At 38.2% G+C, this 21,209-nt stretch overlaps 2 protein-coding genes across 12 annotated transcripts in view; one reads left to right on the forward strand and one right to left on the reverse strand.

Annotated features, from left to right (window-relative positions):
- popdc1 (popeye domain cAMP effector 1) overlaps positions 1-6,158 on the forward strand; it is a 19,014-nt gene extending 12,856 nt beyond the window's left edge. The window contains 1 exon segment of the mRNA XM_079641104.1: positions 1,618-6,158. Coding sequence (XP_079497230.1) covers positions 1,618-1,751 — 134 coding nt within the window. The 3' untranslated portion in view covers positions 1,752-6,158.
- LOC307013642 (G2/M phase-specific E3 ubiquitin-protein ligase-like) lies at positions 6,139-18,847 on the reverse strand. Of its 11 annotated transcripts, none has more exons than XR_013801003.1 (10): positions 15,288-18,839; positions 14,733-14,759; positions 13,787-14,330; positions 13,606-13,681; positions 13,245-13,515; positions 12,712-13,153; positions 12,434-12,590; positions 11,761-11,905; positions 11,423-11,543; positions 6,139-11,020 (listed from the first exon to the last, which is right to left on the reverse strand). XR_013801003.1 is itself a non-coding variant. In XM_079641105.1 (9 exons), the coding sequence occupies exons 4-7, from the start codon at positions 13,054-13,056 to the stop codon at positions 11,789-11,791; spliced, it is 483 nt and encodes a 160-aa protein (XP_079497231.1). In that variant the 5' UTR covers positions 13,057-13,153; positions 13,245-13,515; positions 13,606-13,681; positions 13,787-18,834; the 3' UTR covers positions 6,139-11,020; positions 11,423-11,543; positions 11,761-11,788. The 11 variants fall into 11 exon arrangements, 1 of the variants encoding a protein (XP_079497231.1); XR_013801005.1 differs by having other exon boundaries at positions 13,787-13,877; positions 15,288-18,837; XR_013801006.1 differs by having other exon boundaries at positions 13,787-14,003; positions 15,288-18,837.
- Positions 18,848-21,209: the final 2,362 nt, after the last annotated feature.

Raw genomic sequence — 21,209 nt, forward strand, 5'->3', positions numbered from 1 at the left:
AAACAGATTCAAACCACATGCAGTAGTGTTACTCTTCAAAATGCTTTTAGTCCTGAACTGAAGAGCAGCTTCTCTTTTCCGCAGGGCTCTTAGTTCTAATGCTGTCAGTGGTAATGGAAACACATTGTGTGTGTGTGTGTGTGTGTGTGTGTGTGTGTGTGTGTGTGTGTGTGTGTGTGTGTGTGTGTGTGTGTGTGTGTGTGTGTGTGTGTGTGTGTGTGTGTGTGTGTGTGTGTGTGTGTGTGTGTGTGTGTGTGTGTGTGTGTGTGTGTGTGTGTGTGTGTGTGTGTGTGTGTGTGTGTGTGTGTGTGTGTGTGTGTGTGTGTGTGACCACTTCTGTTGGTCATTGAGTCAGGATTTTCCATTTCTGAGTGCATATGAGCAAAAAGCTCTTATAGACAGTGAGCAACCACTTGTATGTAGCAAAGAATCATACTAATGTTTTATAAAAAATGTGGCTACAATACTAATATAGCTTCCGTTTAGTGTTTCTTTTTTTTAAATAGATAACAACATTATTTAAACTAAGCTCAAAGTGCCGAGCAATATGGCATACACCATAATATACTGTAGAGAGAAAACAAGAAATGTAATTCAGGTCAATCGTTAAAACTATTTTGCACACATTCAGCATATGCTGAGGATATATACGTTTTGAGGAAATGCAGGTAGAATAAGTAAGAGAAAAATCTAAAAATGTACAACATATAACCCACTCATGGAACACACTATCAAGAAATATCAGAGAGGCCAGATCACTGGACATTTTTAAACGCCAGCTAAAGACAAATCTTTTTAGATTAGCTTTATATTAGCAAACCCCCACTTTAAATGGTATTTTTGTCTTTATTATTTACCTACTTTTATATTGTTTTATTTATTTTATAGGTCTTAAAGGGTTGTATCTTATATTATTTATTGAACAGTTTTAATAGCAACATTTCTTTTTGCGTTTGTTTTGAAATATGTTAATCGTTTAACCTTTATTAGAATTGTGACGTTTTTATTACTATTATCTTTTTATTTTTTATTTCTGTTGAACCTATATGTTCACTTTATTTTATAGGGTTTTATATTTTTGCATCTATTTGGTTGTCTTCTGTCTAATCTTTCCGAGAGAAATCATTATTTATTTTATTGTATTTGTATTATCATACCTTTTACCTCCTTTTGTCTCTTAAACTGTTAAAATGTTATATTGTGCTGCATTTATCTGCAAAAGTCTTAACATCTGATCTGAGGGGGAGTTCTTGTTGTCTATTTCTAACTTGTGATGTATCATTTTGTAAAGCACTTTGAGCTGCACGTGCTGTATGAAAAGTGCTATATAAATACAGCTTGTTTATTATTATTATATGACACAATGAAGAATTACAATACAATATTAACAAATATTAAATAAATAAATATATTAAAAAGTATATATAATAATAAATAATAAAAGAAAGATTAAAGGGAGATGTCGTTAATTAAAAGCTTATCCAAAAGAAATATCTTTCAGCTGTTGAATAAAAATGTCGTCTGATTTCAAATGGATTTGTTCACAATATTTAAAAAAGGTTGTTGCATATTTATCATTGATTGAGTTCAAATTGATATATTTTTTTTTCTTTTTAGAAAAATCTCCTGGCACCAAGGCTTCCAAAAAGATGAAGCCCATAGAAGAAGGCATGGAGGACGACGTCTTCGAGGATTCTGCTCCCTCCGAGTCTCAGCGGATGCCCAGCACCTCCACCACTGAGGAGGTGTAGCTGCATGAGGGGGCTTGTCATATTGTGTCGTGTAGGTCTGTTTATAACAACCAGTGCCTGGTCCTTACACAGGCATGGCCCACATTACCAGCCATGCCACTAACCTGGGTCAAAGGATATCTGGCAGCACATGTCAGTGAGAAAGGTCAAAGATATGTTCCTGATCATTTGCAACAGACAAATATCTTGGTCAAAGTTATTTAAAAAAAAATCATATAAAAAGAGATGATCAAAATGTTTGTCAATTCAAAAACAATTATTCGTAGAGAAATCAGATTTTTCATTTGTATTTCTTTGAATCTACAATAATTGACTTCTGTGAACAGGTAGTAAATCGCAAAGTTCACATATTTTCATCTTATTAAGCTGCATTCACATGATTCGCGGTAAAAAGTTGTGTTTCTATGGAGAAAGCATTGCTGCCCGACTACGAAGAACCACTACCCTCGGCGTCGCATCGCTCAAAATGGTCGCAAAGCACTGCGTTCAAAGTTCACATTATTTCAACTTAGACCTCCTTTACCAGTGACCTTCGTTCAAGCAACCAATCAGATGACTCACTGCAAGTCAGCAGGCAAGGTAACCATAGATACAAAACTTAACTGATTGTTTTTATGGCAAGGCCTTGCGCCAAACCTCGGAGTTCGCAAAGAGCAAATCTCGTACCATGTGAATGCAGCTTCACAAAGTTGATACGATGAATATGTTTTCCATCAATTGCCCATCCAGCGGCACAAAGCAACATTACCACCATGAAGAGATGTTTGTATGTTAACCCTTTCATGCATGAATTATGAAAACCTCAGTCAAGACTTTTTTGTCAAGTGTTTGTATTGCTCATGGGGCATGAAAAACAATATTTGAAATTTAGTTTTTTCATTTGCGTTTACATTTTGAACTGAAGAGATGCACATTTTGAAAAAATTATAAATAAAGATGTGCAAACCTAAAATTACATTATAATAACATAAGTATATTGATTTACGGCCCAAAAAGATATTGCAGATGAAGTATTTTCAAGAACAACATTAGCAGTAATAGTATGAATTGTAGTTGAAATACAGTGATGCATGACGTCCACTTTAGTGGACAGGTGATTAATCATAATTTCCTGCAAACATAAAATCAATACTTCGCTAATTTATGAATCATATGATTCCTTAGTTGTTACTTGATGTCACCAACATTGTTATACTTGCAGGGAGCGTTTTCCATAAAAGGATTGGCAAGATAGCGACGAGCATACTTGTCAACCCTCCCGATTTTCGCGGGAGACTCCCGATTTCATTGCCCTCTCCCGGTTTCCTCCCGGGGTCATATTTGTCCCGCATTTCTCCCGATTTCTGACAAAATCAGATTTACTCAGGACTGTTTCCACTCGGACTTTAATACAGCTACACCATTGTTTGGTTTCCATGGTAACACGTCTCTTTAGTAGCACGCGCATCTGAGAGGGTGAGGCAGATAGTCACAGAAAACAGAACAAGAATCGACAACTACTCTACTCTCTGCTCACTCCTTTCCTGTAAAATACAGTTCCAGCCCACAAATATGCTCCATCGAGGATGGTACTAAAGGCCGCAAGGCATTGCACTTACAACTACAATAAGCATTTTAATGTTAATCTAACAGCTCCGGCGATCCACTAGCACCCCCCCCCCCCCCTCCCCTATTTTGCATTTATAAATGCTCCCGATTTCTGAGGTCTCAAGGTTGGCAAGTATGGCGACGAGTGACTTGGTCCATGTGGCTTCGTCCATCTTGGTTTAGAGAAATGTATCATTCACTTACACTGACTTTGGCAGTGTATGGGATGATGCAATAGGGTCCTATGTAATGGCTAATGTGCAACTATGGGTCCTTCTCAGGTTGATTATTTTCATTTCCTCGCTCCTCGATCCTCGGTATCACCGGAAGTTGATTTGTCTGTGCCATCTTGAGTATCGTCCCATGGCGCTTATTTCTGCCGGAGGACCGACAATCGAGGAGCGATAATGGAGGAGCGATAATGGAGGAGCGATAACCAAGGAATCACCAGACCATCCTCCGATGAAATCCACAGAAACTCGCCCCGCCCCCTTACTGTGTATCGCTCACTGATTGGACGATGCAGGGCATGCACTGATCTGATGCTTCTTGACATGAGAGCAGTACCCCAGCGGAGTGAAGAAAATACATGACACTCACGAGAGTCAATCCTCAGTTTATACTGTGTTTTGTTTCAATTCATGTATAATTTAGTTACAAATATGTGATATGTCTGAACAACAAAGTGGTCAAACATTATTTTATTCATTTATTGGAAACATTTTCATGATCGCTTTTTTCGTTTATACATTTTAAGAATGAGCTCTTATTTTATTTAATGTATTTGGGTCTACAACTGATGACACAAATGTTTGTGTCAGCAAATGTGTACTAACAGAGGCGGAGGTGTTTGTGAAAATAACGGGGACAGAGCTTGCTGCTGTCAGACGAACAGCTGTGCGGCGTCATCACAAACGGACGTCGCTTCACGTGACGCTCCGGAGGAAAGGACGTCCCATTGCTATCAAAACTCATTTCACTGCTTCTCGTGGTGTCCTTGGCCCTTTCTCATTTCATCAAATCCCCCTCCTCGACTCCTCGGTCCTCCGGTAGTGACCCGTATATGAATTTCAGCGCGCCATGTTGAAGGACATCTAATTTCTCTAAATGCACTTCGAGGACCGAGGATCGAGCGTCGAGGAGGCTCTCTGGAGGAGCTATAACCGAGGATACACTGATGGGTCCTCCACGGTCCTCCACGGCTCCTTCGCGGATGCATTTCCGGGAACAGAGATGTTTCAAAGAGTCGTGACGTACGGCCGTCCTTATCTCAGCCAATGACAGCTCTGCATGCATCCCCTGGATATTATTTTATTAACTGCTTTCATCGTGTCGCGATGTTTACAGTGAGAACAGCTGTGAGGTCCGTGCAGAAAGCAGAGCAGTGTGTAAAATATATATCACTCAGTATAACAGGCCTACTCTCTTTATTTGCTTTAGTTTAGTAGATATCTACAAACAAAGAGTCGATATTTTTCTAAAACCATTTAGTGCTTCACATAATAAAATACACTACGGCTGTAGCCTGTGTTAGGAGCTGTAGGTGCGTGTGGTAGGCTACAGTGTGTAGGTGTGTGTGGTACAGTGTGTGCGTAGATGCAGCAGACAGACAGGTCTCAGTTGGTTTGGTGTCCTCTGCTTACTTGTAATACTTGTAAATAAAACTTTTGGCCCATAATTTATTTCCCTCATTGTAGCGACCAGAGAGGGGGGGCGATATATCCAGTCTCTGATAGTGTGACGTTATTATGAGAGTGCTCTGTTTGATTCTGAAATTGTATATATTTATATATATTTATATTTATATGTATATGTGTGTGTGTGTGTGTGTGTGTGTGTGTGTGTGTGTGTGTGTGTGTGTGTGTGTGTGTGTGTGTGTGTGTGTGTGTGTGTGTCGGCATCTGTAGCCTGCTATTGTCGCATTATACCACATTGTGAATGAATTAAAAGTAAATATAAAAGTCATCACGAACACATCTGTCCATCAGACAGGGGGCTGCTGTGCCTCCTGTCATCATTAATGGACGTCTCTTTAAAATGACCGCTCAGAGGAGAGGAATTCTCATTTCTCTAACCGCCTGCTGCTTCCCCTCCTCTCTCCTCGGCTCCCCTCCTCGGCTCCTCCGCTCGCATCTCCTGTGGGCGGGACTAAGTCTAGAGGATAGGAGTCGAGGAGGGGAGTCAAAGAAATGAGAAAGGGCCCTAGTGTCTCTCCATGCTTCCCTGGTGGGAGGGACTAAACTCAGGGAAACGACGCAAGTGAGGGACGCAAGGATTCCATTTAATCGACCTGAGAAGGACCCTATGCCATCAAAACCCATGCATATACAAGAAAACATCTTTTTGAATGTCTGTCCACTGTAGTGACCTCTAATGTATGTTTAGCTCTGGTTTGTTCTCCACCAACTCCGTGGAAAAACATCTGGCTGCTTTATATTCACCTGCTAAATGCTAACTGTCTGTCTGCTGCTCGTGTTAACGATGTTCAGCAATAGCAGTGTAAAGTGTGTTTTGATATTTTTATTTCCAGAGAGATACATAGGGTACTTTCATTGTTTCTGTAAGTCATAAGCATTGATGCAAATACATGATTATATTTTTCATATTATAACCACAAACATTTCCTATATATAAACACAAATGTGTACTTTCACAACTTTCACAACAGAATCTTTGTTAGTGAGGGGTGTCATGGGAGTGCACTGTGGGTGTTAAATATAAATGTAGAGTGAAATGTCCTGACACTGTTTGCTATATATAAAAGTTTGGGATTATGTTATTATTGTAACTTTTGTAAAAATAAATGTACTTTGCTTTTCAGATTTGTGAAAGTGAGTTGAAACGGAGTTGCCAGTCACTATGTTCTAGTATTTCTAGACATGGGATGCCCCCCTGTGGCCACACTGTACTACTGTATATATGCACAGATCAGTACAGTGAAGTCATTGAGCTGCTGACCCAGTGTGAAGGCACCATTTTATATTATAGGTCATTTATCTCTTATTCAGCATTTAAAACAGTTCTTTTAGAAAAAATGTGGTCTAATGGTTGAGAAACAATGCCCTCTCTTTAGTTCCACATACTTTTTAAAGAATTATTGGTCAAAATCTGGAAGACAGGCTGATCCCTTATGAATGATTTATATTCCTGGGACCCGAGGAAAAACAGTCTTCTAATTTCTTTTTTTTTGTGATTTCCTACCTATTTAGGGTTGAAAAAACATCTTGCAATTTAGACTTTTTAATTTTATTTTACGTCCGGACCATATTAGCTTGAAAGACAGCCAAAATTAACAGATAGACTATGTAACATATTATGGTTATAGAGTGATATTAATACAATAATACATTCACCTTTATTTAAAACATAAATAAGTAATTGATCTGAACATTGCTGTTTATTTGGTGACTAAAAAACTAGTTTGGTTTTTGTGAATCTTTCCAGATCTTCAAAGACTTTGTTGTCAATGGACTGGGAAAAGTACCTAATTGACTCCAGTCTGCACGGGCTACAGGGTCATCTTGACTAGTTGTATGGATGTGGTCTCCATTTGACCATGCTCATAGAAACAAAGCTTGCATTCCTGAGGCAATTCTCATTGTTCATGTCTCCAATTAAAATAAAAACAACAATAAGACATACGGGCTACTCTTGGCCCACAGAGGGCCAAGTCTTTCCAGCTCGTCCCTATCTGTCTCTCTGTCTGTATCTGTGCGCCCATGGAGCCTCATGCATCTTTCCCCCCCTTCTTCTTGAGCCTCTTCTATCCCAGGTGTGAACGCCTCATCTCTCTCATCATCAGAGAGCTCAAAATCTGAATCTCCATTAACTATCTGGTACAGAAAATGTCTGCTTCAGTTCTGTCTCCTGCAACAATATTGAGTCATTAAGTCCAGGAAGATGGTGTTATTTGAAAACTTCAATCATTTAATTGCTTTCAGAACTAATTATATAGTTCCTCACATATTAATAATCAAGAATATAATGATTTTCATGGTAAAAATCACAATTATTCAACAATATTTGACTTCTCCTCCTGCTTCTATAAAATCTTGTTTTTGGTATGGCAGCCATTTTGGATGAAAAGAAAGATTTACTTCCCAGCATGCAATTTTAACCAATGACATATCACTGGAAAGACCAGGATGTCCTCTGTACAGTACATCAGGGATTGATAGAGTAGCTTAAAAGAGTAAAAGGAGATGCATGTTAACAAAATGTCCACTACAGTGGACATTTTCAATGGGCTGGGTCCCAGGAGGATACGACTTACAGATTTTGATATAAACAGATGTATCAGTAGCAGTTAGTAACAAGTGAGAAAGTATGACAGACTTTTAAAGTAATTGAAGGTTATATACAATTATATAACTGCCCATTGTTAAGCTGCAGCAGTCACATGTATACAAATATATTTTCTATGTATACATTAAATAAGATGACAACTGAATGATAAAGTTGTTTTAGCAGTATTAATTACACTACTAAAAATCATCAGATATATTTTTTATTTTTTGGTATGTGCTGAAATTTGATTGTCTTGTATAAATCATATAAAGGCTAATTAGTTCAATTAAAACACTTCTTCAATATACTATTACGCTACTACTATTGCTACTTTATTAATTCAGTTCTTTTTTGATAACACACTTAGCACAAGAGCCGGCCCGACCCATTAAGCGAAATAAGCGGCCGCTTAGGGCCCCGCAGCCACTAAGGGCCCCCTAGCAAAAAATAAATAAAAATAAAAATAAATAACAATAAACAAATTAACAAAATTAATGTTGTTAATATGCCTAGATTGCCTACTCTCAAAGTCATGTATTATATCATTGAGTCAATCATATAATACATTAACCGTGCTTTACCTGAACCTCATCATGACACTAGAGAGGACAGCATAATTGTAATTTCCCGTGTACAGTGAATGCAACAGAGGCAAGGCACCAGACAAACCAGAGAGTTGAATGGAAATAAACATCTTTCTTATTGGCTGACAGGTACCTATCCTGTGAGTTTTGACAATTTTTAAAATCAACTGTTAGTCGGACTCAGAGTTTTTGAAGATGGACATAAGAAAATATTTTCTTAAAAAAGACAACAATTCTCAAGTGGTGGCTCTGGGGTTGTTGTGTATGGGATTAGTTTTGTATCATAAAGATAAAGCAACACTTTTTCAGAATAAAGCAAAACTATGAGTTTAAAAGAAAAAAAAACTGAGTCAAGCAAAATAAAATAAATTTCAAAAATAAAACTATAAGTTGCAAACAAATCATTTGTGTAATCATGTAAACTGTAAAATCATGTAAGTCTTTTTTCTTTGTTTGAACATAGGTTTTTGATTGCAGTTCTTTTTTCTTCTTTCTCAATGATCAGATTTTTGCTCTCGCTGCAGCTTTCTCTTTTGCGCTCCTTCATTTTTTGTTTGAGATTTTGACACAAACCTCCCAGGTGGGTGGGTGGGATTTTCAGGTGCGTCCCCATTGGCTACTCAGTTTTTTAATGGGTGCGGAAGCTTTACCGTTCTTCTTGGTTATGGCTAGAAAGGATCCGTCTAGTGTAAATATGACGTCACGTTCTCGTTGTAACTCTCGTTGTAATCGGAGCGGCTCGGAAACACATCTACAGCAGTAACATGATGCAACATACACATTAATGCAGCAGCAATATTAATAGAGAAACATCAGACTTAATAGTAAAACACTGCAAGGGAACATTTTATTGCACCAGGAGCTATCTTGGGACTTTTACTGCGACAACGTTGACTTGCCTGTGAATAAAAAATAAACCATAATGTTGGTGATCTACAGTGTTGTCATTCTTCTTTGAACAAGACCGCTAACACCCTATTTCAACAATCACACTCCCTGTAATTGACATAATTAATAGATAGTTTAGCTTCTCACCATCATTTGCTGTGGCCCACTGATGTTAACGATCGTAACTGAAAGGCTGCCTGCCAAACGTAAACATTCAGCCACGTGACATTCAGCCAAACTCTCGCTAGATTTGTACACAAGACGGATCCTTTCTAGCCATAACCCTCCACCCTGCTCCTCAAGTTTGCCTGCATGCTTGCCCAAGTTGACACAGCGTTACAAATGATGTGCCACAAAACCAACCAATGGATGCAGCCTATAATAAGACCGTCAACAGCCTTATGGCAACCTAAAAGTTGAAACCCCTCTGTTTCCGTAAAAACAATTCACGAGCGCCTCCCTCACCCCGTTGACAAATCTCGAGCGTCTAACAGCCCCTCCCCCCCCCGTTGACAATTCAGATTTCCCGGGAAATGTAAGTTTCGGGGTGGGCCCGCCCTGGAAAATCAAATGCCCGCCCAGAGACGTATTTCTGCCGCCGGATTGTTTGTACCATTTTCAGGCGATTTGTAATCTGTTCTAGAAAAACGATGTGTTTTTTAGGATTTCAAGAAGCATATAGCAAAAACAATGGATGTATTTTATGAACATTTATCCATGCTGAAAGTAGATTTAGATGTGTTAGGAGTGAGATAGAGATTATTATCTAATATTTGCATCTGATGAAGCATTGCATGAAGTCTGTTGATGATCAGAGGCTGTTGTTGGGGCTGCATAAACGTTTTTTTATTTTTGTTTTGTAGACAGACCATGCAGGCCTCAGAGAGTTAAACTTGGGCCTGCGACCATAGTTTTATTGTATTTTGTTTTGAAAATCCACAGCGGAGGTTTGTGTCGTACTACATGCGGTGTATTTTGCATATCTCTCAGTAGCCAACAATCTGTGAGTCTGTTGGCTCGGACATAAACTCGTGTTTAAAATAATTCTACATAATAAATGTAGTCTACATTTCATAAGAGGTGTAAAACCTGTGAGGATTTTAAATCGCATTTGAACTAAATGCTTATACAATCTGTATTTGTATTGTTGATTTAATGTGTGAACGAGGCGATATAGAGAAGGTTAAGCTGTCATTATTAGGCTGTAATTTGTTATGTACTGTTGGAATGGGTAAGCAGGCCTATTGTTTTTGGATATTTCCCTATTTTTTGGTGTTTTTTATTGGTTAAGTGGTCCTTGGTATGAAAAAGTTTGAGGAAAAACTGGGCTAGTGGATTGTCAAAGGGGGAGCCTCGTTGCGGGGAAATTATACAGATGGCTAGTCCGCCCCTGGAAATGTCTATGCAAACGTTATTATTAATAATAATTTTTTTTTTTTTTAATTGAAAAAAAATTGATCAATTTTTTTTTATTTTCCATTTTTATTTTGTAATCATCTCGCGACCCCCACTTTGTGAACCACTACTCTAGAACACGCAGAGGTCACATTCTCAAGTTACATCACAACTAATCAAACGTATTAATTATCTTTAACTTCACACATTACAAGCTTCCATTGGTCCATTTAGTTCTTTACACCCTATAAAAGCCTGCCCCACATTTTATCGCTGTTGCAACATTTTCCCTGAATTCATTGTAGTTCACACAATATGCTGTGGGAAATGTTATAGTTTGAGTGCATGCACTTACAACCGGATAACACAATGTGTGGTTTGGCATTCGTTCCACACATGTATGTTCGAAGTAAACAGTGATTCTGAAGGCTTCCCTCTCCGAAAGAAGAAGGTGCCTGTGTGACTGTCCAGTCAGCCATTGCAGAACTTCTGGGACAGAAAGGGCAACCTCATCCTGAGTAGTTCCATCTGCGGGAATGAAAATGAGACAATTTCAAAATAACTTCATACAATTGGACCAAAGACATATTGATATTACTCTGCTCTGTGATATTTTGGATCTGCAAAATTGCAACATCCTGCTCGGTTACTATTATAAACTTGAAAAGCTTACATTTTAGTACTGTGTGGGCATGCTTGTAAAAATAGGACTTTATTAGAAAGGCAATACTTGTTTTCATTCTTCATAATTTGAAGCTAAAGCAATTTGTTTATGGAGAAGTAGCAGCAGTAGATACTGTAAGACAATTATAGTGCACACTTTCTCAAAACACCAACGTTTTCAATCTTATAATGTACTTCATAAAGATTATTGTATGAGTCTTAACATATTTATCTCCCAGTTTACCTTATGGTGCAAATAAAACCTACCCTCAAGCTCGAGCAGGAAATCCTGGAAGTTATCTAGGATTTGTGCCTCTTTTGCACGCTTCTGAGTGCCGATTTCGCTCATTGATGGAGCCAAGTGTGACACAATGTAGTAGGAGTCCACCTGAAAAATCCATCAAGGAAAGGGGAAGATATAAGTCCAACATTACATTTATCAAATACTCCACGTTTCACCCTCATTATTCCTGTAGAACATTCAATTATATATTTCAAGTGCGTTTCTAATATATATATATATATATATATATATATATATATATATATATACATATATACACACACACAACATGCCTCAGATCCAGGAGAGTAACTGAGCTTACCTTATCCACACCTCGAGCCACAAAGAGGTCACGGCACAGTGCTCTGTTCTTTTCCATGACAGCTATTAGGCCGTAAAGTTGTAGTCCTTCGCGAATTTGCCTTAGCATGACAGTTCGTCTTGCAGCTGAGTGTAGCAGAATTGCTCTTCACAAGGATAAATCAAAAACCAATATTTAATTTACACTTGCTCACTAAATTATGGTAAAGAGTATACCAATACAATAGAAACCTTGTTATTTCATCTTTGTTGTCCTCGTTGATAGGTCCTGTGTAGCCACAGTTGAGAATTGGTTCCACCACATTGAAATGACATCTTGAATATCAAAATGTCTTGTGAATGATTAACATCAACTTTGAACCTTTCCCCATTTAATTTACAACTGTTTTTTTCAGTTTTAGCCATTTTTGGTTGATTTTATGTAATTATTGTTTCACTATGGAACATCTCATTAATGTTACAGATCTTTGCAAAAAGCATAACACAAATGAAATATTATCATCTGGATATAATGGTCATGAGTTCATCAAAGTCAACAGAATTATTTCTCTCATTTATTAAATTGCACAGCAAACATTTTTATAGCCATGTTCTGCAGTGCTAAATTGAGTAAATCCTTAATATCCGTGACCATTGCTTTGAGGATATAATACTAGGTTGTTCAACCAACATACCATCTTAATCAATGAGGAAAACTCCTGGTCATGAACATCATCTCTGGTAATGTTTTCAAGGTTTCCAGTCAAGAGGAAGTTGTAGCACCATTCTTGGAGAAATGTGGGTGCTGGGCCACCCTGCGCGAGGCTTACAGCAAATATTTCCCCAGCAACTCTGAAATGACAGGGAATAAAGGAATGAGCAAAAACTGACAATGCATATTTATTACAGTACAACTACAGAGCAAGTATGTCATTCATGCAACTGAGAAATTCATTTGATTTTAAAAACGCACCTGAAGAGGCCATTGTCAAGGTCATTTAGAGAGTATTTTGGCATTTTTCCCTTGCCATCCTCTCCCTCAAACAGCCAAATCTCTATGCCAGCGATCATCTCTGATGAAGTAATACCTTTTTAGGCAAAATTGCTGCACCATCTGCAAAGCCACTTCAAATTGGAATACACTAAAGAAAACTTATGAATTACATTCAATACTGTCTGCGGGTTATGTAAAAATGTAATGTTACTGACCTGTCAGGAATTCTTTCCGCAAAGCACCAGTGTCAACCCCAGCCTCTTCCAAGAATGTCAACTTCAAGGGGTTGAGTGGGGAGCTGTGCTTTTGACGCTGCCACAGCATCTTTCCACGTTCCACGATGTTCAGTGTGGAGTTTTTTTTTTTTACCCCAGATGTGGAAACAACTTACTTTCTCCTTGTAAGAGAGTACCTCAGTTATCTAAACATAGACAGGGAAGATACATTTTAAATTAGTTGCTCGTCATCCATGTTTCCAGAATGCAGTTACGAACAAGCAAACTTATTTTTACCTCTGGATCCGAACTCGACAGGGCCTCACAATCTTACACATGGAGTGCCAAGAGCTGCAAGGGCATGACCTTGTGGCACGTTTTGCATTCTGCCTTTGGCATTTGCATAAACTCTTCAGCTTCGTGGGGAAGGGGTGTCAGATCAAATTCTTCCTGGAGAGGGAGAATGTAGATCATCGTTTTCCCCCCTCCAGAGGCACATCTGATGGGACTACCAGTGTACCCTTCTGCATCTGGGGGTACAACTGATAGGTTGCGTCTTCCATTTCCACTTGTTGGAAGAAATAGTTTTTATTTTTTTGATGTTGCAGCTGGTTCAAACTATAATTCCGCAATGTGTCTGAGTTTTTTTCATATATACCGGAAGCCTTGTAAAGAAGCCATCCTCCTGTTATAGGGATGAGCTTTGGGTAAGCCCTTTCAAACAAGCTGCAGACCTAAAAAACAAGTTTATATTGTGAATTTTACCGTTTCTTTAATTTAATTTGATAGAAAAAAGTTGATTGATTGGAGGCAGTGTTAGAGAAAGAAAGATAGATCACCTCTGCATGGTTCATGTCTGAAGGCATGGACAGCATTCTCTTTCCAAGTCCAGCCTGCATATGTTGGAGGTCCTCAACAGGAGTGGGTGTTCTTTCCACATGTTTATGCACAAGGAAGATCGTGAAACTAAAGGTGGACCACTGTTTTGCAACCTTTGCTGGCCTATTAAAGCCAGCTTTGCCTCTGTTCCCGCGCCTAAAAAATCTAGGGAAAGACCTGCAATAAAATACTTTTAGTAAATAAATAAAACTTTACAGTATAAACCAGTAATGAGAAGTATTATTTAAAAAAAGAATATTGGATTTCTTTGGAGAACTACTACAATATTGTACTTTGGAGTCTTTGGTGATAAATATGTAGTGTTTGTTCATCATGATTTCAAATGTTAGACCTGGCCATCTCTTGCTGTATCCCTGGGCGTCGCCCCAAACTCTGTCCCTGACCTTGTTCTGAGCTGGTGGACGTGGCCAGAGATTCATTAATTATGGAGAGAATATTCTGCACAGCTGCTTTGGCAGACACAGCAGCAGGGGTAGTACCTGGCTGGAGAGTGAAGATGAACCAGTTTAGCACTGCTAAAATTGCATCGTAGGTGTCAACCTTTATAGAGAGATTACATCCACAGCTTTTGAATAAGACACATTATCTATTAACCTTATAAAGCATTATGTATTATCAGATCAATAACAACCAAAACATTTTGTAGTTTATTATTATTTACTGTAATATATTTCTGAATGTTGTATAAGCAAAGACACCAATTATGTTTGAAATAATACTAAATGTGGTAGCTTGGACAAACAAATTACACAAACCACCCAATAATGCAAATCATACCTTTATTTTACTACCTTTAGTTAATTTCTTAACTGACATTATACAAAGTTAGAGAGATTGTGAGCCGTTGGCTGTTTTTTTGAGGAAAAAAATCATAAACTGGCTTACCTGGGACTGCATGGTAGGTTTTCCACACTGTTACAAAGGGGAGAAGATGAATTGAAATACAATGGGACAGCCCCTTAAGGTATAGCCTCACTCATCCTAGCTACTGATTATCATATCAAGTGAGCACACTATTAAACAACAGCAATTATGGCGTATTCTTGCCTATATGAACCATGCAAATAGTTATATCACACACACAAAGTTATGTCACACACACACACACACACACACACACACACACACACACACACACACACACACACACACACACACACACACACACACACACACACACACACACACACACACACACACACACACACACACACACACACACACACACACACACACACACACACACACACACACACACACACACACACACACACACACACACACACACACACACACACACTCACACACAGTATGCTAACAATTAGGCTACTTAGCGAAAGCAACTTGCATGGCTAAGCTTTGCTTGAGTTCTAACTTAACACAACCATGGAACACAATGTATAGTACAGAACAAACCACACATAAAGGAGCAACACTTACACATGTGTTCACTTTCAAAGCGCTACAAAGAAAGACGGTTCCAGCAAGCTCCTTCCCGATCGCGAAAAGCTCATGGATGTATTACAAGAAGAACGTTAAAGCTTCCGCATCCATTAAAAAACTGAGTAGCCAATGGGGACGCACCCCTGAAAGTCCCGCCCACCTGGGAGGTTTGTGTCAAAATCTCAAACAAAAAATGAAGGAGCGCAAAAGAGAAAGCTGCAGCGAGAGCAAAAATCTGATCATTGAGAAAGAAGAAAAAAGAACTGCAAACAAAAACCCATGTTCAAACAAAGAAAAAAGACTTACATGATTTTACAGTTTACATGATTACACAAATGATTTGTTTGCAACTTATAGTTTTATTTTTGAATTTTATTTTATTTTGCTTGACTCAGTTTTTTTTTCTTTTAAACTCATAGTTTTGCTTTATTCTGAAAAAGTGTTGCTTTATCTTTATGATACAAAACTAATCCCATACACAACAACCCCAGAGCCACCACTTGAGCCAGGTGAACAAGTTGTGTAAATGTCAGTAAACTTCCAAGTTATGCGAACATGTAAGCAAAGCATAAATTACAGCTACGTTGACCTTACTTTGAATCGCGGGCGTAAGCTAAACCATTAGCAAGTAGCTAGCCAGATATATTAAATAAACACTTTGTCCTACAATCTAAATGTAATGTTTTTTAGCGTTACCTGGTAATTTCAACGAAAGATCTCTGGGAAATGTTGACTTACTGTTCGACATGAAGCTAAGCTTACAGTCAGGGACGGACTGGGACTAAAAATCAGCCCGGGACTCTCGACCGGCCCACTTAGGTACCGCCGGCCCACCTCGGTACCGCTAGTAAATACCGCTAGTAAATACCGCTAGTAAATTGTCAACGGGGGGTGCTAGTGACTTATCCGACAGGTCCACCTCGGTACCGCAAGTGCCGCAAAACATTATGAGATGGACAGCCGAGAGAATAAATAAAAAACAGTTATGAAATTATATAGGCCTATGACAAAACAAGAATACAGTTTAAAAGGGGAGTGATTTGTAAAATATCCATAAAGAAAAATCTGTTTCCGGTTCTGTTTCATATGGTAGTTGAGAGATGTATCCATAGATCTCTTCATGTTGCTCTCAAAGTGCACCAGATTGATGCTTTTTTTTTATAGTTTGTTTTTATTGAAAATAATTGCACTGAATTCCAAACCTATGTACTGTCATTTAACTTTGACATTTAAAAATACAATTTCAATTTGCATCCACATGTTGTTTATTTTCAAAAATGAAATAAAAATGAAAAAAAAAAACGAGCCCTTGTCGGGAGTTTAAATCTCAATGGTTTCCTGGATTATCTTGTCCCATGTGTTTGTCTTCTTCTCTATATAATGTCCATCCTTTCCACTGGTCTTCCATTTTTGGTAGACTTAGTCTCAACCGATGTGTCAGTTTTTCCATTATGTAGATTTCCTCTACTATCTCCATCCATTGTCCTTGGGTAGGGATATCCTCTTGCCCCCATTTCCTTGTGATGGCTTTCTTGCCGGCTATCAACAACACTTTAACTAAGCATCTATCTCTTGGTTGTATATCATTTTCCGTAAAATTACCCAAATAAAGAATCATAAAACTCTTGGGGAAATCATATCCGATTATATTTTGTACTACTTTATGAACCATTCCCCAAAACGTTGTTATTTTGTGACATTTCCAAAATACATGTGAATGATCTGCTTCTGCTGTTCCACATTCCCTCCAGCATGGTAACTTTACATTTGAGTATCTGTTTTTAACCCTGGGTGTTATAAAAAAACGGATCAGATTTTTCCAAGAGAACTCCCTCTATATCCGCGAACTAGTGAATGATTGGTGTATTCTCCACATGTTTTGCCATTCATTATTTTCAATTTTCGTGTTGAATTCTGATTCCCATTTTTCTTTTATATATGTGGTTGAATAATTGTTCATTGTTAGTGCTTGGTATAGTACAGATATATTCCTAATTTGTTTTCCTCCATACAAATTGATTAAAGTCTGAATCAATTCATTCACGTCCTTGGAGGGTGTTCCCCTGATGTGTCTTCTATAATAATCCCTTAGTTGTAGATATCTAAAGAAGTCATGTTTCCCTACATCGTATTTATCTTTCATATCCTGAAAACTCTCTAGTTCCCCTTTCTTCTCCAAAGTGCACCATGCTGTTATTCCCTTGGTCACCCACCGTTTGAAACATTCGTCTTGTCTTGCTGGTACAAAGTTACTGTCAAATGCTACCCATTTCAATATATTTATGTCTTCTTGTATTTTGTGAATTTTTTACTATTTTAAACCATAACTCCAGTGTGAATAATGTAATTGAATCCATATGATTTTTTATTTTTTGTACGTGTCCTTATTTCCTATAATACTCTGAATAGGGTATTCTCCAAATGCTCTTTCCATTTCTTTCCACTTAGCTGTATAATCTGGTTTACACCAGCAAACTATGTATCTCTACTGGGCAGCATAGAAGCATTCTTTCAGATTCGGGAGGCCCATACCCCCTTTATCCTTTGGGAGTTGGAGGGTTTAATATCTGACTTTGGGTTTTTTACCTCCCAAAATGAACCTAGATATTATCCTATCCCAATTTGTGAATTGATTTTGAGCAACATTTATTGGTAGGGACTGGAATAGGTATAGAAGCTTGGGTAATATATTCATCCTGACTGTCTCAGTTCTTGAACTAAAATCCAGTGGTAGAGTAGACCATCTGTCTATATCTTTTTGAATCTCCTCATTGATCTTGCCATAATTTGCTTTGAATAATTTAGATGTACCTTTAATGATGTAAATCCCCAAATATTTGATTTTCTTTAGATTCCAATTAAAATTAAACAATTCTTTGATCTCTGTTGATGGAGTATAGTTAATAGCAAGTTCCTGTGTTTTTGAGACATTAATCTTATACCCTGAGAGATGACCATATGATTCAAGTAGCCTCATCAGTACTGGGAGTGATGTATTTGGTTGCTCGAGGAATGCCACTACGTCATCAGCAAATAGCCCCACCTTGTGTTCACTACCATTCACCATCACTCCTGTAATTCCCTCTTTTTGGTGGATTGCTTGAGCTAGAGGCTCAATGAATGGGGCAAACAGAGCTGGTGACAGGCAGCAACCTTGTCTAGTCGATATCTGTAAGCCAAATCTATCAGATAAGTTTCTATTTATTTTAATTCTAGCAGTAGGTCATTGATACAGTGTTTTTATGCATTGTATTGATTTATTATTGAATCCTAGTCGTTCTAACACTGTATACAAAAAAGACCAATTCACCCGATCGAATGCTTTTTCTGCGTCTACTGTATGCTTACCAATAAAGTAAAATCTTGTTTTGTCCTTTTTGCTTGTTCTACTATGCAGTGTCCTCCTGATATTGTCCTGGTTCTGGCTTTCCCTCATAAATCCTGTTTGGTCTTCTTCTATTAAATCGTCTATGAAGGTACTCAATTGTTTAGAAATAATGGTTGTATAGATTTTGTAGTCTACATTTAATATCGAAATAGGCCTATAGTTCCCACAGAATTCCTTATCCCTTCCCGGTTTTGGAATGACTGATATGATTGCTTCAGTCCATGATGGCGGCATCCTATTATTTTGGAGAGTCCAATTGAAGGATGCCAGGAGTAACGGTGCCATTTCATCTCTAAACAGCTTATACCATTCTGGAGGGTATCCATCGCTACCTGGAGACTTGTTATTTTTTAACATATTTATTGCATCTATTGATGTAATATCAGCTGTTAATGTATCATTTTGTAAACTGCCACTTGATGGTAAATCCATTGAATTTAGAAAGGTTCTAATTTCTTCTTCTTTTGCAGATGGAGGCTGTGAATATAAATCTTTGTAGTATCCCAGAAATATGTTCTCTATATTTTCTGGTATGCATGATAAATCGTTTGTATAAGGGTCTCTAATTTTATGTATATGACGAATTGCTTGCTGTTTGCATATTCGTTTTGCCAATAATTTAGTGGACCTCAGGCCTGTTTCATAATAGCTTTGTTTCATATATCTGTTCCTTTTCTCGACTTCATCCAGTAATAGATCATTTATCTCTGCCTTCACCAACTCTATTTGATCCAATACCATTGCATCCTCCGTAGTCTGATGTTCCCTCTCCAATTCTCTTAGTTTTTCCGTACACTTTCCAAATGTATCTGATTTAACCTTTCTCACATATGCTGTTTCCGCTATCAACCTCCCCCTAATGACCACCTTCATGGCATCCCAAAATATTGTTGGGTCGACTGATCCTTTGTCGTTCTCTTCTACATATCTCTGAATTTCTGCCTTAATCCTAATCTTTCTCTGTTCACAGTTTAATAGTCCTACATTAAGTCTCCAGGCTGTATTTAGTCTCCTACTATTAAGACACATTTCTAAATATAATGGATTATGGTCTGACAGGTCTGCCCCTCCTATCCTACATTCCTTCACTCTGTATATATCAGTCTTATTCATAAGAAAGTAATCTATCCTTATATGGACTTTATGTGCTTCTGAGTAATGAGTGTAATCCCTTTCCTGTAGGTGTAACTCTCTCCATATGTCAATCATCCCCATCTCACCTAATAACAAGTTTACACATCTAGATAACTGTGATTTGGTTCTTTTGAGACTAGCCGTGTCTATATTATGGTTCAAGACCACATTAAAATCTCACCCAGAGATTAAGATTCCCTCCGACTCAGCAGCTATAATATCAAACAAAGATTTAAAAAAATATTTATCGCTTTCAGGAGGGGCATAAACATTTATCAATGTTATAGGCTCATTTTCTATTCTGCCCTTCACTATAATGTACCTTTCTTCCTTCCTTCCTTGTCCCTGATTTCCTTATCATAATCAAATTGGATTTTGTTTGATATTAACGTTGCAACTCCCCTTCTGTGACCTTCTTTATAGGAGCTGTAATATGAGTGTCTATAACCATATCTCTTTAATTTCACATGTTCCAAACATGTTAAATGAGTCTCTTGGAGGAATATAATTTGCACATTTTCCTTTTTCAACTTTGTCATAACCTTTTCTCTCTTCTTTGGTATGTTAAGACCATTCACATTTAGCGACAGTATCTTAGTGTTAACCTTAACCATTTATGTGTATTGGTAGGTTATTCTTCTGGTATGCTCCCTCGAAGCTCTGGGCTAAACAGTCGTTAACAAAACATACATAAACATAAAACAAAAAAGGCTTCCATGGAGTTCTAACATCCCCAATTCCCCATTGGTGGGTGCAGGGGAAATCCTCTTGTAAGAGGGCCAATCTCTAGACTTGAGACTATACCCAATTCGTGGGGTTACGTGCTGCATGTCCAACATTAACACTGGCCTACCTCTCTCCGTTGGTATCCAATACAATACAAAAAAAAGCCTGTATATTTCTTCAATCCTCATTGAAAGTTATTCAAGCAAAACAGTCCTACACTTTCCATTTTTGCAGCATTTCTCTCGCTCGGCACGCTGAGTCGTGTCTTCCTTCCTTTCCCCTGACTCGTTGCCAGACCGGTTGCGCCCTCCACAGGTGCGGTGGCTCCGCCTGGTACTTCCATCTTGAGTCTCCTCTCCCTCATGTCCCTGGCGGCGTCTATGGCTTCGTCATATATATATGGCGTCGTCACTTCGCCTTCCCAATAAATGCGTATTTTAGCGAGTGGTATCTGGAAACGTATTCCTTTGTCCTTCAATACCTTCTTGATGCCCAGATATGACTTTCTTTTCTGGACCACTGCGGTTGCATAGTCGTGGTCAAAGAATATGCGTTTGCCCCATACACAAATTTTCTTCTGCCATGCTTTCTTAAGAATGACTTATTTCGTGTCGAATTGCAGGAAATTGGCCACTATTGACCTGAGGGTAGCGGTCGGAGGTGGCTTTTGA

Source organism: Notothenia rossii, assembly GCF_949606895.1.
Source record: "Notothenia rossii genome assembly, chromosome: 7".
Lineage (NCBI taxonomy): Eukaryota > Metazoa > Chordata > Actinopteri > Perciformes > Nototheniidae > Notothenia > Notothenia rossii.

Bases quoted from the DNA above. Each gene is read 5' to 3' on its own strand.
- LOC307013642 (XM_079641105.1), bottom strand. From the start codon at position 13,056: ATGCTGTGGCAGCGTCAAAAGCACAGCTCCCCACTCAACCCCTTGAAG. The intron at 12,812-12,947 runs GTCAGTAACATT...TTACTTCATCAG, and splicing joins GCGGAAAGAATTCCTGACAG to AGATGATCGCTGGCATAGAG. The intron at 11,906-12,433 runs GTATGTTGGTTG...ATCCTTGTGAAG, and splicing joins TTTCCTCATTGATTAAGATG to AGCAATTCTGCTACACTCAG.